At 35.5% G+C, this 19,902-nt stretch overlaps 4 protein-coding genes across 4 annotated transcripts; 3 read left to right on the top strand and 1 right to left on the bottom strand.

The window, feature by feature from the left end:
• Nucleotides 1-3,270: 3,270 nt before the first annotated feature.
• On the top strand, nt 3,271-4,093 carry LOC132310296 (uncharacterized). Its single transcript, XM_059808481.1, has one exon. The coding sequence runs from the start codon at nt 3,461-3,463 to the stop codon at nt 3,821-3,823; it is 363 nt and encodes a 120-aa protein (XP_059664464.1). The 5' UTR covers nt 3,271-3,460; the 3' UTR covers nt 3,824-4,093.
• A 1,722-nt stretch (nt 4,094-5,815) lies between these two features.
• Nucleotides 5,816-8,844, top strand: LOC132307317 (pentatricopeptide repeat-containing protein At3g12770). The gene has a single exon (XM_059805037.1). It carries the CDS (start codon nt 6,017-6,019, stop codon nt 8,249-8,251), a length of 2,235 nt encoding a protein of 744 aa, XP_059661020.1. The 5' UTR covers nt 5,816-6,016; the 3' UTR covers nt 8,252-8,844.
• A 101-nt stretch (nt 8,845-8,945) lies between these two features.
• LOC132307318 (putative F-box/FBD/LRR-repeat protein At4g03220) lies at nt 8,946-13,070 on the top strand. Its single transcript, XM_059805038.1, has 3 exons — nt 8,946-11,353; nt 12,088-12,273; nt 12,367-13,070. Exons 1-3 carry the CDS (start codon nt 10,277-10,279, stop codon nt 12,667-12,669), a joined length of 1,566 nt encoding a protein of 521 aa, XP_059661021.1. The 5' UTR covers nt 8,946-10,276; the 3' UTR covers nt 12,670-13,070.
• Nucleotides 13,071-16,926: 3,856 nt separating this feature from the next.
• On the bottom strand, nt 16,927-19,518 carry LOC132310295 (indole-3-acetic acid-amido synthetase GH3.6-like). Its single transcript, XM_059808480.1, has 3 exons — nt 19,193-19,518; nt 17,932-18,860; nt 16,927-17,516 (listed from the first exon to the last, which is right to left on the bottom strand). Exons 1-3 carry the CDS (start codon nt 19,516-19,518, stop codon nt 16,927-16,929), a joined length of 1,845 nt encoding a protein of 614 aa, XP_059664463.1.
• Nucleotides 19,519-19,902: the final 384 nt, after the last annotated feature.

Genomic DNA, 19,902 nt, shown 5'->3' with positions numbered 1-19,902 from the left:
CTGTTACATTCCAGCTGTAAGGCCAACTCTACCCTTAAACAGTGACAACAACGGAACAACAAGAAGCAAAGGAAGTGAAAGATTATTTGGTTGAAACGTCGTAGTTTTCTAGCATAAAAGAAGCAAACGTCTCCACGTGTGCGTCTCTAATCCTTCCTTTTATATGTTAACATCACAAGAATAACTCCATAAGTAATCTTATTAAGAGAGCACACTTATGACAAGAATTGCTTGCTCTTTCTACTAATTATTCAATTGAGAGATTTTTTAATAGTCTTAATCAAATTGAATTGTATGTTATGAGAAAAAAATGATCAATCTTCTTAATTATTTATGAACAACATGACATGTTGTGATGCAGTATAACACGAGGTGAGACACGAATTTTAACCTGATCTGACCTTAAGACTATATTTTTTATTATGTATCTTTAAAATTATGTAGCTTGTGAATCATTCAAAATAGAACAATATTCTTGTTGTGCTGCAGAGGATCTAAACTCCTTAACTTAAACCCTGCACTCCATGGAGCCTACACCTTCTATCGTATCATCATATCCAGCAACTATATCTAATTATTATTTGATTGACCTATGGTAACATAAAAATATGCTTATCTGGAGCTTCAAACTTTGAAAGTGACTTGCTCTGATCCCCACATAACAAGCCATGGTCTTAAATCACTGATTTGAACTTGTGAACTGGCATCGTCCCACCGGCTAACTTATGGTCAACATTACTTCCTAATTTTAAAGGCATACATTCCTCAAAAACGTTGTATCTAAATTCTAAAATCCTCCTGCAACATCTACACGTGTCAATATACTTACCAACACCTAAGTGAAGGGGACCACTGTACTGTAGAAGAAAATTGACCACTCAATTTTTGAACTCATTGAATTAAGTAACTGATTTTAGGCAACAATCAATTTTGTTTCTATATATTCTCACTCTTTTTCTTTCATAGTTCATACCTTATCTATTAATAAAGCTTCTTTTTAAATTTATTCACTTTAACTTTAAATACTAAAAGAGATGAAAATGAATAAATCAAGAGGGTGTGAAAAAATGACATGAAATGAATAATATAAGCATAAATTATGATATCAATGGCTTGGGTTGGAACTCAGGTGGGGAAGGGACTAGCCCCCGTCAAACTAAAGGTTTTAGGGTCTTAGCACGCACCAAGCTCGTGTCTCCAAAAATTCAGAACATCTTAGCTTGTGCCATATCACACGGATTTTTCAAAATTTTCATGTCATTCTAAATTTTAATAACCTAGAAAATAAAATGTTAAAATTTTAAAATAAGCATGTCAAAATTAGGTGAATATCCATGAATCCATGACAGATTATACAATAAATAATTTGATTTTAACTGTATTTTACATAAATATGTATAATATTAAAAATATATTATTTAAAACTTACTACGTATAAATTAACCTTATGGTTTGAATTCTTGAGTTCCTCGGGTTAGTAAAACATTTGCCGAACTTCCACCCAGAATTCAAATTCAATCCCATTTCATAGTCTTAAGTACCTTTCTCACCCCCATAATAATTTCGGGCAAGAATTGGGTTGCTCGGGTTAAACCCACCCAAGTCCCACTCTTATAGGTGGGTAGGACATATTATATGTACAACTCAAGTTCAATAGTACTAACCCAATCTCAAAGTTTAACTACTTAAGTATATCTCTATGAAGCACAGACACTCTTCCCAAGGGTCTCATACTAGTGTCGAACACTTTTCGAATACGGACACGCGTATCCGACACTTCTGTGAAGTGTCCAAAAATTATTTTTTATTGGACACTACTCGGACACGTGGGGGATATGGCTTGGACACGGCGGGGTATATTTTGTAATTATTTTTAAAAATAAATGGGGTACCTAATGTAATTTTTTAGAAGTTTAAAAGTAAAATTTTGAAAAAATAAAATAACAACTACAGACAACAAAGTACCATACAATAAATTTATTTTCTCTCACTTCCTCTCATAGTTTCTCCTATTCTTCAATTATCTCTGTACATTAACAAAACATTTTTTTTTTTTTTTAAGTTACATGAACAAGACTTTGTGAAAGATTGAAAGTATATATGTTTATTCATATATATATTTAGCCCATTATAACTATGTCTCTTCTGCACATCTTCATTTGGAATTTGGATCAACTTTATTTTTCATTTATTGTCTGTTTTGTCTTGTCTATGTTTTTCTTATAACAAAGATGTAATTATTGAAATTAGTCATGTTATTTGTTATTGTTTTATTTGCAATTTTGTATTTATATATACTTGTTTGTTATTAAGAAAATGAATGTGCAAAGTTCTAATAATTATATTTTAAATATATATATATATATATAATTTTATAGGTGTATCCCCGCCGTGTCCATGTCTTTTTTTTTTTCTTAAATTTGTTGTTTCGCTGTATCCGTGTTGTGTCGTACCCGTATCCTGTATCAGTGTCCGTGCTTCATACGTACAGCCCAATCCATCATTACATTTTTAAACTTGGGTCAAACCCATCCTGAGCACAAAAAAATGTATAAAACTTAATACAAATTTCTGAAAGATTACAAACAATTTCTTAAGAAATTAATTCTCCAAAATATTTATATACAATAAATTAAGATTTAAACAAAGAAAGTTAAAAAGAAAAAGCTGATCATAATTTGAATATTATGTATAATAATATTTATAATAAAAAATATATATATATATAATATTAAAATTTGGGTTCGGATTGGATTTGGGTTGCTGGCATTTTAGATTGATATTTTTTTAACCTAAATTTAGTCCTAATTATAAAAATAATTACCCAGGTAGGTAAAAAATCAGTTTGAGTTCGAGATAGACCCTTATTTAATATATATATATATATAGATAGATATATTTTTATCGAGATAAATTAAAGAGAAGCCAGCTAATGCCCTAGTTAAGTTTCTTAATGAGGTTGTATAGTACTTCTACTTTAGTACAAAGAAGTACTGTAATACTTTGTTAAATGACAACCAAAAAGAAGGGAATTGGGAATCAAAATCGATCCAGTTGGTAGACAGCCTGTGATTCTGTAATAAAACCCAGTTGTTATACACACTGTTTTTCACCTGCCTATGTTGACCATCTTACAACCCCATAACAGCTAGCTTTTTGCCACCTCCCAACACTCTCACCACCAAACCACCTCCTTATTAAAAACCAAATTTAGTGAAATTTGAACCTTCTCTTCACTTTCACTTTCAAACCACACGCTTTTTTCTTTTTCTTTTCCCTTTTATATTCAGGAAAAAATCACATCACAGACAACGATACCACCACCTTCCCCCCCTCTCTCTCTACAAATATACTAGTATTTATATGAGAATCTCCCACAACTTGTAAGCAAAAGATTCATAATATCTCTTCCACTTCCAAGCACAAGAGAAGCTATTAGTGTATCTATTTCACTTTAATCATGGGTCGCTCTATCTTGGTTTGCCTGATGCTAGCTGAGATCTTGATGGTTCATGCAATGGCTATCAGATCTGACGCTTCCGATCTGATCAAACCACCAAAGATAACGATGATTCAGACATGGGATCATAGTATAGCAGATCCGCCTCTATCATCAGGTGGTGCAGAGTCGTCGTCAGAGGGTGGCGATGAAGGGTCTAGTGCAGCCGAACCTCCGGAGATCAGACGGCTGGGAAAGCACCACTCGTCAGATAAATCAGTGGCTGGTGGCGGTGTCATCATTGGTGGGCTTGTCACCGCCATTTTCGCCGCTGTTTACTGCTACATCAGAGTCACCAGAGGAAAGGAGGCTGAGAAGCACTGAAGCTCTCTGTTTTCAAAACACTCTTTTGAGTCTCTGTCTCACTAAGTTTTGATCTGAACACAATGGTTTGCTCAAGAGTGGGTTTTTACATATGTTACTCATATACATATACATACATATATGTGTGTATGAAAGAAGCAGAATGTGAATAATAGATTAGAAATATATATATATATACTCTGTTTTTTCTTAATTCGTTGTTCTTTGAGATGTAAGAGATTATACAAATGAAAGTGATTGATCAATAATTAGTTATTTATTTATTTATTATTTCCTGATATACATGTGAATGTGATACTACTCATGTGTGCTCAACTCTACCGTATTGAATCTATTTTGTCGCCTATTATATAGCATTTGGTCCATTGTCTTCACTCTTTTTTTGGTCTTCCCAGAGGTTCATGTTTTGTTGCCAATTACAGCATTTGTTCTATGCATTGTCTGGAAGTTGGATTATGTTCTATGCCTACCCTAACATGAAAAATTGAGACTATAATTTTATCTGATTAAACAAACACGATTTTTAATTTTATTTTTTTAAGGGGAAAAAATTGTCAAATCAAATTGCTCTTTCCAATTTAATTTTTATCTGTTTTAAAAGATAATCACTTAAACATGTTGATGAATATGTTAATAGACTTGTAAACAATGGGGCTCATGGTTTGTGAACCGACTCTTTATTAATCAATCCTACTCAAATATTGATTTCTCAACTAAAACTCGACCAGAATAGACCAATTTTTGCGAAGTTGAGCTTTGAGTAACCAAATAATCTGGAAACCAGATTTTGAAGGTGGATTTTGCATTCCAATGCCTATATGTATTTTTACCCGAAGGCAACTTCTCTATATGTATTTTTAATTTGAATGAATTTATAAATATGGTGCTTTTGTGTGTGTTCTTGATTTTCTTTTTCTTTTTTGTTATATTCTTATGTCACATATCTTGGATAAGGTTTGTTCTTTTTAAAAACAATTATCGAAAATCATTAGTCTGATCATGAATGTCTGCGTGTTATTCTTGATCCAACTATGTGATCCATCCACACACAATGGGCTTGTTCGCGTCCCACATTTCTGGTTGGTAGGCATGTATCTACCTTATGCCTTTACTGAATTTTTTTATTTTTTATTTTTTTTAATATTTTATACCTATTGACAATTGTTTTCTTCTTGTTGTATTAAACACTTATAAAATTTTAAAATTACCTTTACTAAAATTATAAAAAAAGTATACTATTGCCCTATATCACAGGGGGCCTCTTACATAATTTTCTGGGTCCGTCTCTACTGATTGGGATTGAATCTGGTATCATATGTTATAATCTGCTCTTATCTATGTAGATATTATCAGTTTTGCACTCTCCTCTCGGTGCTTACAATTTTTTTCAAAATACGTTTGCATAGTTAGAAAATGTCCATACATATAAATTCCAATAACTTTTTTTCACAATGTGGGATGTAACAATACTACAAAGAGGCCACTGAATTCATGAAACCCCAAGGCCCCCTATTATTATTGCTGTAAGAATTTAGGATTGACTAAATTCTCTAAAACCCTTATGGATTAAAATTAGTTATTAGCGTTTCATCAGTGAACCACATGAAAACCAAGAAACTCCAAGGTACTCTATTATTATTGCCACAGAAATGTAGGATTGACTACATTCCCCAAGACCCTTATGAATTGAAATTATTTATTACCGTTTCATTAGTGAATCACGTGAAAACCAAAAAACCCTAAGACCTGCTATGGATTGAAATTAGTTATTACCATTTTATCACTGAACCAAGTTAAAACCAAGAAACCTGAAGGCTCTCTATTATTATTGTCGTAGGATTGACTACATTCTTTAAGACCCTTATGAATTGAAATTAGTTATTACCGTGTAATTTATTAAATCTTAGGAAAGATAACATAAGTAGACGGTGTGTAATTTATTGAACTTTTAGGATGGATAACGTAATTTGCACCAAAAAAAATAATAATAATAAAAAAATAAAAAGGGCAAATATTTTAATTTTGAATGTGCATTTTCGACGCTCTGGAAGGTCTCATCTCAGCTCTCGCTCTTGTAATAATAACTAATTTAGTTCAAAAACCATGCTTTGGAATAGTACGACATGCTTGAATCCGAACTGCTATTCAAAGAATACCATGGAAATAGACTGAGAAAACAAGCCATACATATTCATGGCCCCAAGTCTTTCTCTCTCCAGAAGACTCCCAAACCCTTGTCTCCTTTCTCTCTCTCCTCTTTCCAGCAAAATTCGACCGTTGGATCCCACATTGTTAACCTCACGTGAATTTCCCGCGTCCCCATTCAGATTTCTCAAACGTTATTCTTCATTACCACTCAATCTAGACTATTACTACGACAATGACAATCTCTGCAATGGCTTCGACCCTGATTTGTATTACACCTCTCTCCTTGACAAATCCATCCATAAGGGGCATTTAAGTCTGATTCACGCCCAATTAGTTGTGTCTGGACTTCAATACAATGGTTACATTGTTACCAAACTTATCAATGTGAGCTCAAATCTCGGAGAAATTCGTTATGCCCGTGAGGTGTTTGATGAATTTCCTGACCCATACGTGTTTTTGTGGAATGCCATCATTCGGGGTTACTCTAGGCACAATATGTTCAGTGATGCTATTGAAATGTATGTAAAAATGCAATCAGCGAGTGTCATTCCTGATTGCTTCACTCTTCCTCATGTGCTTAAAGCTTGTAGTGGTCTGCCAGCAATGGAAATTGGTCGTGCAGTACATGGGCAAATATTTAGACACGGGTTTGAATCGGATGGGTTTGTGCTGAATGGGCTTGTGGCTTTTTATGCGAAATGCAGTCAAATGAGGCAAGCTCAGATTGTTTTTGACCGGTTATATGATAGGACAATTGTCTCGTGGACCTCACTTATTTCTGGGTATGCCCAGAATGGCCATCCCATGGAAGCTTTGAAATTTTTTAGTCAAATGAGAAAGTCGAATGTGGAACTGGATTGGATTTCTCTTGTGAGTGTTCTCAGGGCTTACACTGATGTAGAGGATTTGGAACAAGGAAAATCAGTTCATGCCTGTGTGATTAAAACAGGTCTTGAATTTGAACCGGACTTGCGCATTGCACTCACAGCCATGTATGCAAAATGTGGGCAGGTGATGGTTGCCAAATCATTATTTGATCAAATGGAGGTATCAAATGTGATTTTGTGGAATGCCATGATATCGGGTTATGCAAAAAATGGTTATGCTGATGAAGCCGTAGAGCTCTTCAAGAAGATGACATTGAAGAATGTTAGACCTGATTCTGTTACGGTACGATCTACAATCTTAGCTTGTGCCCAAGTTGGGTCCCTTGAACAAGCAAGACAGATGCATGACTATATCAATAACAGCGAGCATAGAAATGATGTCTATGTCAACACAGCCCTTATAGACATGTATGCAAAGTGTGGAAGTGTGGAGTTGGCTCGCAAAGTATTTAACCAAACACCAACCAGAGATGTTGTTGTGTGGAGTGCCATGATTGTGGGATATGGATTGCATGGTCGGGGTAGAGAAGCTATTGATCTTTTCGACAGAATGAAGCAAGCTGGGGTGTGCCCTAACGATGTCACATTCATTGGGCTCCTTATGGCATGCAATCATTCAGGTCTTGTAGAAGAGGGATGGAAAATTTTCCACAGCATGAGAGATTACAGGATTGAGCCTCGCCACCAACACTATGCCTGTGTGGTTGATCTTCTTGGCCGTGCAGGATATTTGCAAAAGGCTTGTGATTTTATCATCAGCATGCCAATTGAACCAGCTGTTAGCGTATGGGGAGCACTTTTGAGTGCATGCAAGATCTACCACCATGTGAATCTGGGAGAATATGCTGCAAAACGGCTTTTCTCATTAGACCCATTAAATACAGGGCATTATGTGCAGCTCTCAAATCTCTATGCTTCAGCCCGCCTATGGGATCGTGTTGCAAAAGTACGGGTATTGATGAGGGAGAGAGGGCTAACTAAGGACCTGGGGTATAGTATGATTGAGATAAATGGAAAGCTTCAGGCCTTCCGCATGGGAGACAAGTCACATCCAAGGTGGAAGGAGATATTTGCGGAGCTTTCAAGATTGGAGAGGAGGCTGACCGACGCAGGTTTTATTCCAGATATGGATTCTGCTTTGCATGACTTGAATTACGAAGACAAGGTAGAGAGCCTCTGTAATCATAGTGAAAGATTGGCAATTGCTTATGGGCTTATCAGCACTCCTCCTGGGACTACACTTCGGCTAAAAAAGAACCTGAGGGCATGTGTGAACTGTCATTCAGCAACAAAGCTAATTTCCAAGATTGTTGATAGGGAGATAGTTGTTAGGGATGCAAATCGGTTTCATCATTTTAAGGATGGGTTTTGTTCTTGTGGAGATTATTGGTAATGGGTGGTTGGTTTTTTAAATTCATCAATTTCTGGTTGGACTCAGATTTTCAGATGCATAAGGGAAGCCTATAAATTTTGACTCAATTGAGCCTGAAAGGGTTATGGGGATGAAAGACCACAAATTGTCTTAATGAAAATCTTATCCTAATCAGCTGTGATGGTTATGTCCAAATCTGAACTCCATAGGTTTTGGCATGTTGGTCTGCTTGATTCTCGTAGTGCTGTATATATTTGAGGAGCTTGAGCAATTTGATACGAGGTTGAAGGTGGCTGGATTTGTTCTGGATACAGATTTTGTGTTTGCATGACTCGAGTAACGAAGATATGGAAGTGCATCTGTGAGCTAAGGATAACAACTCAAGTTGCAGCAATGGTTGTTGATTTACTTTTTTAGGGCTGCAAACCAGTTTCACATTTCGTGAGTGGATTTTGATACTGTGAAGATCATCAGTAACAGCTGCAGCTGGTTCTTGACATTCACTGTAAGTTGTCTGGTTCAGTTCAGTTGCATATCAAGGAAGATTGATAATGTTGTATTAACTAAACTTGAACCAGTTATGCCCTTGGAAATTTACAATCCCTCTAAGAAAATTTTGGCCTGATCATAAGATGATCATGTCCACAATGCATGGATTTTGAAGCAGCAAGCAGCTAAAGATTAAGAATGTTGGTAAGTTATTTTTAAATTTTCGACACAATAATCGCATCCCATTTGTAGTTGAAAATTTTCATGTGATTTCAAACTTGATTATGGAATTCTAGCACAATTTTTTAAAATATAAGTGCTTTTCAGTAATAGAGAAGCACTCCCAAACACCCACTACCACAACTTTTGTCCCTAAAATTCGTCCATCTGAATAAAAACTGACACCCTCAAAAAATTGTTCATTTTATACTGGAAAATTTTTGCAATGTAATTAGGTTTATGTTCTTTCATTATTGTCCCGTCTGTTCGTGCCTCATATGTGACATTATCATTAAAAAAATCTCACTAAAAATTTGGATTACAACAAGGATTATTTTATCAGATGGGATGTCTCAACTCTTTTGGAGACTTGTTATACTAGTCCCCTGGTAAACGTGTATTTTTTATCACCTCGAAGTTATCTGATATAATTTTCAAAATTTCTAAACGCAGAGAATAGTTTTAAACTATAAAAATGAGTATTATCTTAAAATATGTTTTATTTTATCTCAGTTTTCATATAATAATTTTCTGAAACCCGAATCTTGCTACAATTATATCTCTGCACCATTACAGTATACCTTTTAGACGTTTAGAGAGATTAGACCTCCGTGAATTTCAACCTTTATGTCCAAAATTATGATCCTAGTTGTGTTGTAGTAGGAGTCTAAAGAGAGGAGTCCCTGATTAAAAAAACATAATACACCAAACGATGCTTTTTTTTTTTTTTTTTTATACTTATGAATCACCTGCAAACCACACATACTCCCTCCGTCCTTATTTAGTTGTCCAGCTCGTAAATTGTGACTCACATTTGTGAGGAGCTGGACAACTAAATAAGGACGGAGGGAGTATCATTTAAACCCGAGCCTGAGTACTCTCGCCTCTTGAGACCCCTTAATTATGGGCCACCTGGATCAAATTTATGTGAATGCTCTTACTGATTTTGGCATGCAAAGGGATGGATTTAAAACTTGAATTAGCTATTTGGGGTCACCGGAGCGAGTTTAGATCAATTAGTTAATCCTCTACTAAGCCAATCTCAAGCTTTTCCTAAGCAGTCATTAGTTACTCTTAAAGCCCAACTGAATTTATAATCGTGTGAATATTATTTTGCCACCTATTGAATCTACAAAAACAAGCTAAAACATCGACCACACCAGATCATTTTCCGTTTAATTCTCTCCTCCAAGTTGAAAACAAACTCCAGCGATCTTATCGTTATACGTTGGCTTCACTCGATCATTTGAAACTTTCAAACCCTAATCCAAAGTATCTAAACCACCTCATAACCCAGTCTCAAAGAGTGACCAAGAAAGTGATCAAACACCAAAACTAATGGAAACAAGATCTGCTAAGAGAAAGAAACTCTTGATCATCAATGCAGAACATGATCATCAAGGTGATCATCAGAGAATTAGTGAAGACCGAATCAGTAACCTTCCTGATGTTATTCTTCATCACATTCTCTTCCTTCTCCCCATCAAATCCATTGCTCAGACCAGTGTGTTATCGAAGCGATGGAGATACCTCTGGTCCTCCTTTCCTGATCTTGACTTCAACACCATGGAACCCGTCATCAGTTCTTCGAAAAAAATCAAAATCAATACAAATGGTCAAAAGAGAGTACACTCTCCGATAGCTAAAGGCATGGACTTCGTCAGCCAAGTCCTAGGTCACCGGGACAAGCATTCCGATATAAGGATCCTCCGTTTTCGTGCAGTGGTGAGCTTTTCTCGATTAAATGGATTGATTCGTCGTGCTGTGAGGCATAATGTTCAAGAACTTGATGTTGAGGTCTCCACCCATGATTATTTTAACTTCCCACGTTGCATTATAGCCTGCGAATCATTGAGGATTTTCAAGCTCAAGTCTTGTTATCCTGGCTTTAGATTGCCTCCAACCATCATTTTGAAGAGTGGTTTTCAATCACTCCACACTTTGTCACTTTCCCTTGTCATTTTATACCAACAACGCTCTCTTCTTGATCTGTTTACGGATCCATCGTTCCCTCTACTTAAGAAGCTGAATTTGGATGCTTGTTTCGGGTTGAAACATCTCCATGTTAGTTGCCGAGGACTCGAAGAATTAACCCTAGAGAATTGTTTTCAGTTGAATGATTTGCACATTTCTGGGGGGAAGATGGAGAGATTGCGAGTGGCGAGTTGTTTTGATGCGTATAGTGTGAGTAGTTGGATCAAAATTGATGCCCCGAGACTCGAGATTGTGGTTTGGGAATATAATGCTATTACTGAGAACAGTTGTGTGGAGAACTTGACTTCACTGCATGAGGCCTCCATTGGGTTCTTTGTACTTCATGAGGACATGAGTGCAGCAAAGCTTCAGAGTGTTTCCAATTTCCTATCTGGATTCTCTCATGCCCAGTGTTTGACACTTGAAAGCCAATGTGTTGAGGTATTTTCCTTCTCTCTGAGTCTCACTCTCTTTATATTTGTTATGCAGACTCTGTGTGTATACTTGTGTGTGTGCATATGTATGTGCAATGAAGGATGCCTATGTATTTTTACACTTTACGTATTATTAATTAACTATTAATATGGGCCAATAATCATATTGTCACACTGTTGAATTCAATCAACCTCACAAATGTTTAATGTGTCCATGAAGTTTTGTCAAGATATTTCAAGCTTTAGGTAAGCATAAATTGATGGATAATGTCTATTTGTGGCCAAATTTCTATCATTACTATAACCATCTTTATTTGCCTAATGATTATGAGGAACAAGAAGAGAAAACTACCAAATATTAGTAGAATTATAGATTTATTATATTGTACAAAACTAGTTAATATTGCATATTCGAATTCAAACTCTGAATCAATTAGGTTAGATTTACTTTGGTGGAAGATGAGCTGTAAAAAAAATACTACGTAGTATATTGATTATGATCGTTGAAGCCAAAAATGACCTATACAATGTGATCAAATTCAACTATCTAAACATGGCATGTTCTGAGACAAATTATAGGTGAAGACTTCTCAGTTTTATGAGTAGAGTACTTAAATTTCTCATCAACAAGTCAAATTTTTGCATTAGAAAACACCCAGTAGATTCTGATTTTTGTATATGCCTTGAGCTTGTAGTTTTTCGTCCATGATTCATACAACTTTGTTACTTAATTGGGTGCAGATTGTGTCCAAGAATAAGCAATTTGCAGGTGTTTTACTGCATCCCTTTGATAATCTCAATACCTTGGAGCTGCGTACCGGTTTCAATAAACACAATATTCCAGGACTAGCATGCCTATTCAGGAGCTCTCCTACTCTACACACACTCATTATCAAGATCATTGACGATTACAAAACCGAAAGGAGAGTGAGTGCCATCATAATAAACTTTGATATCTATGCTTGAATTTCTGTTGATGTGTCTTAAGTGCACGAGTTCACTAATTTCTTTTCATTTCAGCAATGGAATGGAGACTTGTGGGACTTGTCCAGCTCTGAGGAAGAACGATACTGGGAATCTCAAAGCCAAATCTTGAAGTCCTTCCTGCATCACCTAAAGGTAGTAAAAATCCATGGCTTTTTGGCATGTGAGAATGACATTAGTCTGGCAAAGTTTTTGCTCAAACATGGAAGGGTTTTGCAAGAAATGACCGTCTTCTCAGGACACTACAATTCTAGATATTCGCTCAGGCGGGAAAAAATAAAGTCACAGATGATGGGATTTTCACGTGCTTCTTCTAATGCTAAAATTGCATTTCAATGAGCGAGCCTCAGCTTAGTATTCAAAAGGTTCATATCAGCTTAGATTTCTAGTCATCCCTATGGATGAGTACAACTGTTTGACATTGTTACGAGGGATGTTGCATTGTGAGGCTCGTTTAAGTCTCTATTGTTGCTATTGAAGTAATTGGCAATGTAAGATGGAAACCTATTTAACAAGTACATTCCCAGAAATGAAGTTACATTGCGAGAATTGTGGACTCTTCTCATGTTTAAGAGAGTTTTTTTTAATTTTTTTTTTATTCTGCTAATGTATGATTTTATTTTGAGATTAAGTATAATAATATAACATGTCTTTTAATTTTGGCCAAGTATAAAACACCTTAATTTTCCACCAGATCGAAATGACACGAAAATTTCGAGTTTGAGCACGAAAGTAGGTCGTGTCAAAGATTAGGTCTGTCACGGGATTTGTCCTCCCAATACCCTTTGTAAGCAGGACTTGGGTAATGATCTCTATATCATCTGCATTGTGGGAAATTCCGAGATGGATAACATCATTTGCTTAATTGCTTCTACCAAGTTGTTTTGTTATACTCTGTTTTGTAAACTTTGAGATAGGAGAGTTTTATGTTGTATGTGGATTATTGACTTTATTATTGTTTCATTTTTACTATTGGATTATGAAAGTAAATAGCTGGACATGAAAATTGTTTATTTGTTCAATTTTCTTTTATAATCTCTTAATTCTCCTACCCCTAAACGAAGGTATTAATGATTCCTATTCTTCTAACTTGAATTCAAGATTCTAAATAAAATGAGAAATCTTTGTGATAACTGATCTAAAATTAAAAAAAACAGTACAAATAATATAACAATTGTTTGAAAATGCTCTTCTGACTAACAAGATAACATTATTCATATGATAGATAATTCTTGATGAATTGATGATACACAACTAAACATATATGGGACCTGGATCTCCTCTTGTGTGTGAAGAGATTTTGTGTATGTGTGCTGTGTGCATCACAAGTGCGCAATCTAGTAAGAAATTGCACGGAATCCAACATAATATCTATCTTTAACTTCGTGCCTGTATATCAAAACAGTACTATTTTGATAATTAATACGAAAATAAGATTCCATGAATCCAAGAAAAGGGAGTCAAATCAAGGATCCACCTTCACTTCATTCAATAATTGTGATTCCAAATTTTTACCTAATTCTTAAAGATTTAAATACTGTAACCCTTTGCATATGTAAGAGGTTTTTTTTTTTTTTTTTAAATGGGAAAGTACACTTGCACACTTCTGGCGAAGAGGCTATGTCCAGACTCAAACTCCTCCGTCATTTGTCTTTGTAAAGATTTGAATGATACGTATATTACTCTTCATAAATATTTAATAAATTCTATAAATAAAGTAAGTAATGTGTTTAATGGTAAAAACAACTTAAAATTTATCATTCCTTTTTATCTTACTTATTAAATTAAATTGTCAATTTTTTCATTTTCTTCAATCCAACATAACACAAAAAGAAAAACACTTAATTTCTTCTTTAAAGATGTTTCAGTCATTCTTTCTTTTCTCCTTTTCATTCAATTTTTTTTCCTCCTGCCGAACAAGCATAAATCTTTCAGCACGATGTTGCTTTCCTTTTCAGATCAGTGGTGAGCAATAAGTATTGAAGTGGTGAATCCATACCACCCTGGGCTCCCACTTCATTGAAAATATAAAAACAGAAGTGTTTTATTGCACGTGTTTCTTCACTGGAAGGCAGGCAAAAGATGAACAGTCATCTGATCAATTATGTGAATCTGTATTGTCTCCTCTTTATAGAAAGGCAGACAAAACATAACTAGTATTTTGTTGTCTTTCTCCATTTAACATCACACCAATTTTAGTTGATTAAATTCATATTAAAATAAATTAAGTTCCACACGATAAATAAATAAATAAGTTAAGATAGAGAATGATAGGAGAATTTGGGAAATCATATGTTAAAATGGTGCAAAAAGAAAATTGGGTATTTCATTTGAAAATCTGACCATTAACTTGTTAATGGGACTTTCTGATTTGTATATAAATTTGATAGAAAATCCAAGAAAAAAATAAATGTAAGCTAAAAAAAATGTTGACATTTTTAGGAAACTGTTGTGTTACATTTGTCATACATAATATACGTGTGCATATATCCATATTATGTACTACTAGTATAACTAGTGTTTTGTTAATACTCACTTTGTCCTAGTCCTGCTTTTTGAAATGCACGTGTAAGCTTTATATGCATGGTTGGCATTGGTTTGTTGCGTGCACTCGCGTCTATGCTACTTAGATATGAGACAATTAGATATCGCATGCACTGTGGACTTTTGAATCAGAAACCATGTTTGGTACTCCTCCTATATACAGTGAATCAAATGCCTTGAAATTTGCTTTTTTGTTATATTGATTTGATTGACTTGGATATTATTGAAGAAAGGGCCAAAGGTGTGTACTACAAATAAAGTGGCTTGTCTTGTCACCAAGTTGACAACCATTGGAGGCACAACGCCTGTCCGTGTTTCTCATTTACTTATTAGTTCCCATTCCCATTTTGACCAATTATAACCCAGGGTTCTAGTTCTACCCCCCCTAGTTTCTACTCGGTTAGGGTTTAAAAAACATATATATAGAGTGAAAACGATCAGGTAGATTGGTTGATTTTTTTATGATTTGATTTGATTTGATTTTAATTTTAAAAATATGAAATCATTTATAAATGGTTTGGTTCTTATAGAAATAGAATGGCTTTATCTTTAATAGTTGGAGAGAGCTTTTTCAGATTGTACTAGTGTGTATGTTTGATTTTAAAAAATTGTATTTATGTAATGTAAAAATAGAAAAAAAAAAATAATAAAAAGTAATTTGTACTAACATTCCTCACGTATATAATAAAGACCCTTAAAATACAATTTAAGAAAAATGCAATTCAATCGCCATCAGGCCCTTCGCATTGACAAACTTGAACAAATAGTACTTTCTATATGATAAGAGTACATAATTATCTTTTAATTTTTAAATTAATTTATTTAAATCATTAAATTATAATATTAAAATTTATAAATCCTTTTAATTAACCAAAATATCTCTCAGCAAAAAAAAAATTAAATAAAAACTAAACTTCACCACCACCACCACCGTCCACAATCACCCCCACATTAGGTCCACCATCATCCACAACTAGATCCATAACCATCCCCAAATTAAGCTTCTTCCCCTAAATCCCTTGCAGCCGCTGCCACCATCACCACCAAGAAAGCTGTCGCTATTGATCGAGCCCCCGGATCTGGTCGAGGCATTGACGTCGTTGTCGAAGACAGAGTCGTTTTCGCTGTCGGACATTGCATCGTCCTTCTTGTCGGAGTCTCTCCATCGCTTCATTGGACAAATTTAGCCTGGGATTGCAAAATTTGTTCTCGTAGGAGCCTCAACATCGCGTCACCGGAAAAATCTAGCCTCGGATCGTGAAATATGTTTTTCTTCTTATCGAAGCCTCAACATCGCGTAGCAGTCGAGAGTTTCTCTACCCGTCACCGTGGTCTGGTCAGGTGGTAGCCTTCATCACAGCTTACACTAGTCGACGCCGTCGTTGGGAAATCACGGTTCGATCACAAGTTTTGGTTTGGCAGTATTATTGTCGGTGTGGTGGTAGTGGTGATGTTGAATTATGTAGGTATATATATATATATATATATTTATGTGTTTGTGTGTGTGTGGATATATGGCATTGGCTGCCAGAGCGGTGGAGTTTGGTTGTTTTTTTTTTAACGGTCATTTTGGTCAATTTAAAGGACTGATGAAAGTTAATTTTATAATTTAATGATTTAAATGAGTCAATTTCGAAGCCAAATGACAATTATATACTCTTATTATGTTATGATTGAGGATGATGTTGTTCAAGTTTGAAAATTTAGAGGATAATTGGATTATATTCTCCGTAACTTATATCTACATGCTTTTCTTACAAATCTCGATAGATGTGGATGGGTTTAATTTAGTTCTAATTTTGTTTGAAAGAATGAACCATTTGTTTTTAAAATATTTTTAAATCAGTTCAATTTGAACTTCGTGCACCCCTAAATTAGGTGTGGATGCATGTGAATTGAATGTGCTTTAGACAAATAAATGGGAGAACAGATGGTTTAAAATACTAGTTGTAAGAGTAAAAAGTCACAAAAACATTTTTTCTTTTTTCATTTACTCATGTTTCTACTTGATATTGAGTAGGAAAGGCTCCAAGTAGCTAGCTCTCTCTTTCTTCAGTTCTTGGTGGTCCATTTCTTGTGACCAGGAACCCATGTGGGACATTTAGGACTGAAATAATTTGAAACAACCCTCGAGTTCAAAAGCTCGATAATGGGACCATATTTGATGCACCGAGGTGCCTTGTACTGGTTTATTGATGCACCATTGCTGAGAGCATAGTCCATAAGCTTTTCAAATGTCTCACTCTCCACTATCTTTATCTCTAGAGGGCCAATTGACTTGTCTGAGGCTCGACCTTGGCGATAAACACTATTGAGGGACTCTTCAATGGCAAGGCAACAATCCTCAAGAACTGATGCAGGAATTGGAGTTGCAATACTACTTAGACCTAGTTCCCAGTACAAGACATAGTGACCTGGAATGTTTGATGTGTCCGCATGGCTTGTGTATTCTATGAGAGTTGCATCAAACGGCAAAAGATGGTTAGCTGCATTCTTCACCGCATTGTGTAGCTCAACTTCATTGGTTTTGTCAGAATCGATGCTGAGAACAACATTCTTTCGGCATATGAAGTTGAACTGTGGCGCCTTGTTCTTGAATCCAGCTACTCGAAGTATGTCCCCAACACGATAACGATAGAGACCTGGAATTTGAGGTTATAAATTAAATTGTTGAGCCAGCAGAAGCATATGCACATAATTTGATGATAAGAGACAAGAGAGACAACTCTCTCTAAGGCTACAACTATTATATTCTCTTTAAGCCTTGTCAAGTAAAATATAAGACCTCGAACCCTGTTCATCGAGAACGTACCTTATCGAAGGGTTTGAAGTACAAATAGACTTTCAAACACAAAGAGGCTTAAGGATCGGTTATTATATTCTCTCAAGTCTCAAATCATAATTTAAATATCTATTTATAGAATTTTAATCCAAAGTTTTAAAAGTTACTTGTTAGCTATTCCATAGGAGTCCAAAGGCATATCAATATTATTTTATATTCCATTATAATTAGTTAAAGAAACAAATGCTTAATGCTTGAAAAATATTGTATCTTACCAGCATATGTGGTGACCACAAGCTCATATTCTTGTCCAAGTTTGACATCCACAAGATCAACTAACTTTGGATTCTCATTTGGGTTGAAGGGTGTTGATTCAGAGAGTGAATTGTCATCTCCAATTTCTCTATTCACCGGCAAGAACTCAAAATAGGCCATGGTGGGAATGAGGGTGTAAGAGACATCACTTGGCTTGGAGAGAGGAGTAAGGTTTACACCAAAGTAACACTCAGAAGAAGCATACATGGTGCAAACGAGAGGCAGACCATTGCTGTAATAATCAAGAATTTGAATATATTGGGACATTGTTCCGGTCACTATAACATCTATATACTTAGTGTTAGGCCATAACCTAGTTATGATCCCTTTCCATGACTCCCTACTACACTCACCCTCGATAAATTCTGCAAGATTAGGGTTCGGTTTGAGAATTTTCATGACGGATAATCTCACCGATTGGTCAGTGATTCGGGGGTCAACTGTTCCTGTTCTAATGTCATGACAAAGAAGAGCCCAATGCTTTTCAAGGAACCGGATTGCACGAATGAAGCCGGAAGCAAAGACGGCTCCAACTCGGAGAACTTCTTTGTTTTGACATAGGCCACAGAGCAATTGGGAGTACATACTCTGGTAAGAATCTGGACAGAGAATGGTTTCATTAGGGCTTGTATAGTTGGTGTATGGATCATAAGGTCTGTCCTTAAAATATGAGCTTTTGTAGTAACTGGTTAGAACAGGACGAGCCACAAGCCCTCCAGGCGTCTTAGCTTCTGATTTAACAAAGAGAAAGTACATTCCTTTGCCTTTGTCTAAATCAGGAACATACTGGTTCATCACAGGCATCAGAAGGCTGTAAATCAATGATCTCCTCTCGAGCTCCTCTTCTTCCGTCGGCATCAGTTTTCTCTCTCCCCCGGATGTTCCAGAGCTACATACACATCAAACAAAGACATTAATATTCAACCAAAATCCAAAGAATTAACACTGCTACTCTAACTGATAATTCAAGTCTAAAACATCCGCTGAAGGACTTTTATGCCATGTTAGATATGTTTAAGTGAGATTAAACATATCTAACGGAAATAAGTCCTCGACTTATCTTTTAGGCCTGAATTACTGGTTCAAATATCATTTTAAATTTCAATTAAATTGAACCTCACATGTGACCATATGTTTCACCAATCAATTAAGTTAGGAAAGTAAAATCGCATAAAAGAATTTAGAAGACTATAGAAATGTTAAGGGTACGGTGGAACTTACCTTGTGAGAAACTCGGAAATGGGATGAGAGCAAAGGATGGGGGAAGAGTCACCATTGGCGATACGGTCAACATCAGGCAGTACATCCTCATAGGTGACCACAGGGATCACCTTCTTGAAAGTTTTAGGGTCTGTATGACCATTAAGGCCATGGCGTTGCAAGTACTCAACGGTAGCATTACGCGAAAGAATTTCATTTAGAACTCGCTTCTGGACTTCCTCAGCATTATTAGTGACATCCTCAATGAATTGAAGCACCCTCTTGTTCTTCTCATGATCAGCATGACTATCAATATTATTCAATGAGCTTTCTGGATCCTCTGGCATGGTTAATTTGATCAATATATATATATATGTGTGTGTGTGTGTGTATTGCAAGGAGCAAACAAAAGATATGGCAAAGAGGTCTAAGACGATAAGTAATGTGGAGGAAAGTATCGGCGAGGATGTGCATATATAGAGGAAATGGCGGTTTCTGTAACCCACTGACAATACAAAGAGTTCAATCATGAAAAGAGAAACAGTAAATGTTAAAGGGCAAAATGGTAAATTTATTTAATTATTTTTCAGTTCGACTATTTTTAGTTAACAAACCCTAAAGTTATACTCCATATATATAATACTAGAATCTACAATATATATAGTTATATAATACAGTAATATATACAGTATTATATATGTACACGTGTTTGTTGGCTTGGGTGACAAGGA

Source organism: Cornus florida, unplaced genomic scaffold (assembly GCF_030987335.1).
Source record: "Cornus florida cultivar Cherokee Brave unplaced genomic scaffold, ASM3098733v1 CherokeeBrave_3.0.0_Hap2_Chr05, whole genome shotgun sequence".
Lineage (NCBI taxonomy): Eukaryota > Viridiplantae > Streptophyta > Magnoliopsida > Cornales > Cornaceae > Cornus > Cornus florida.
Note: the sequence above shows the minus strand (reverse complement) of the source record. Positions and strands in the feature narration are given on the sequence as shown.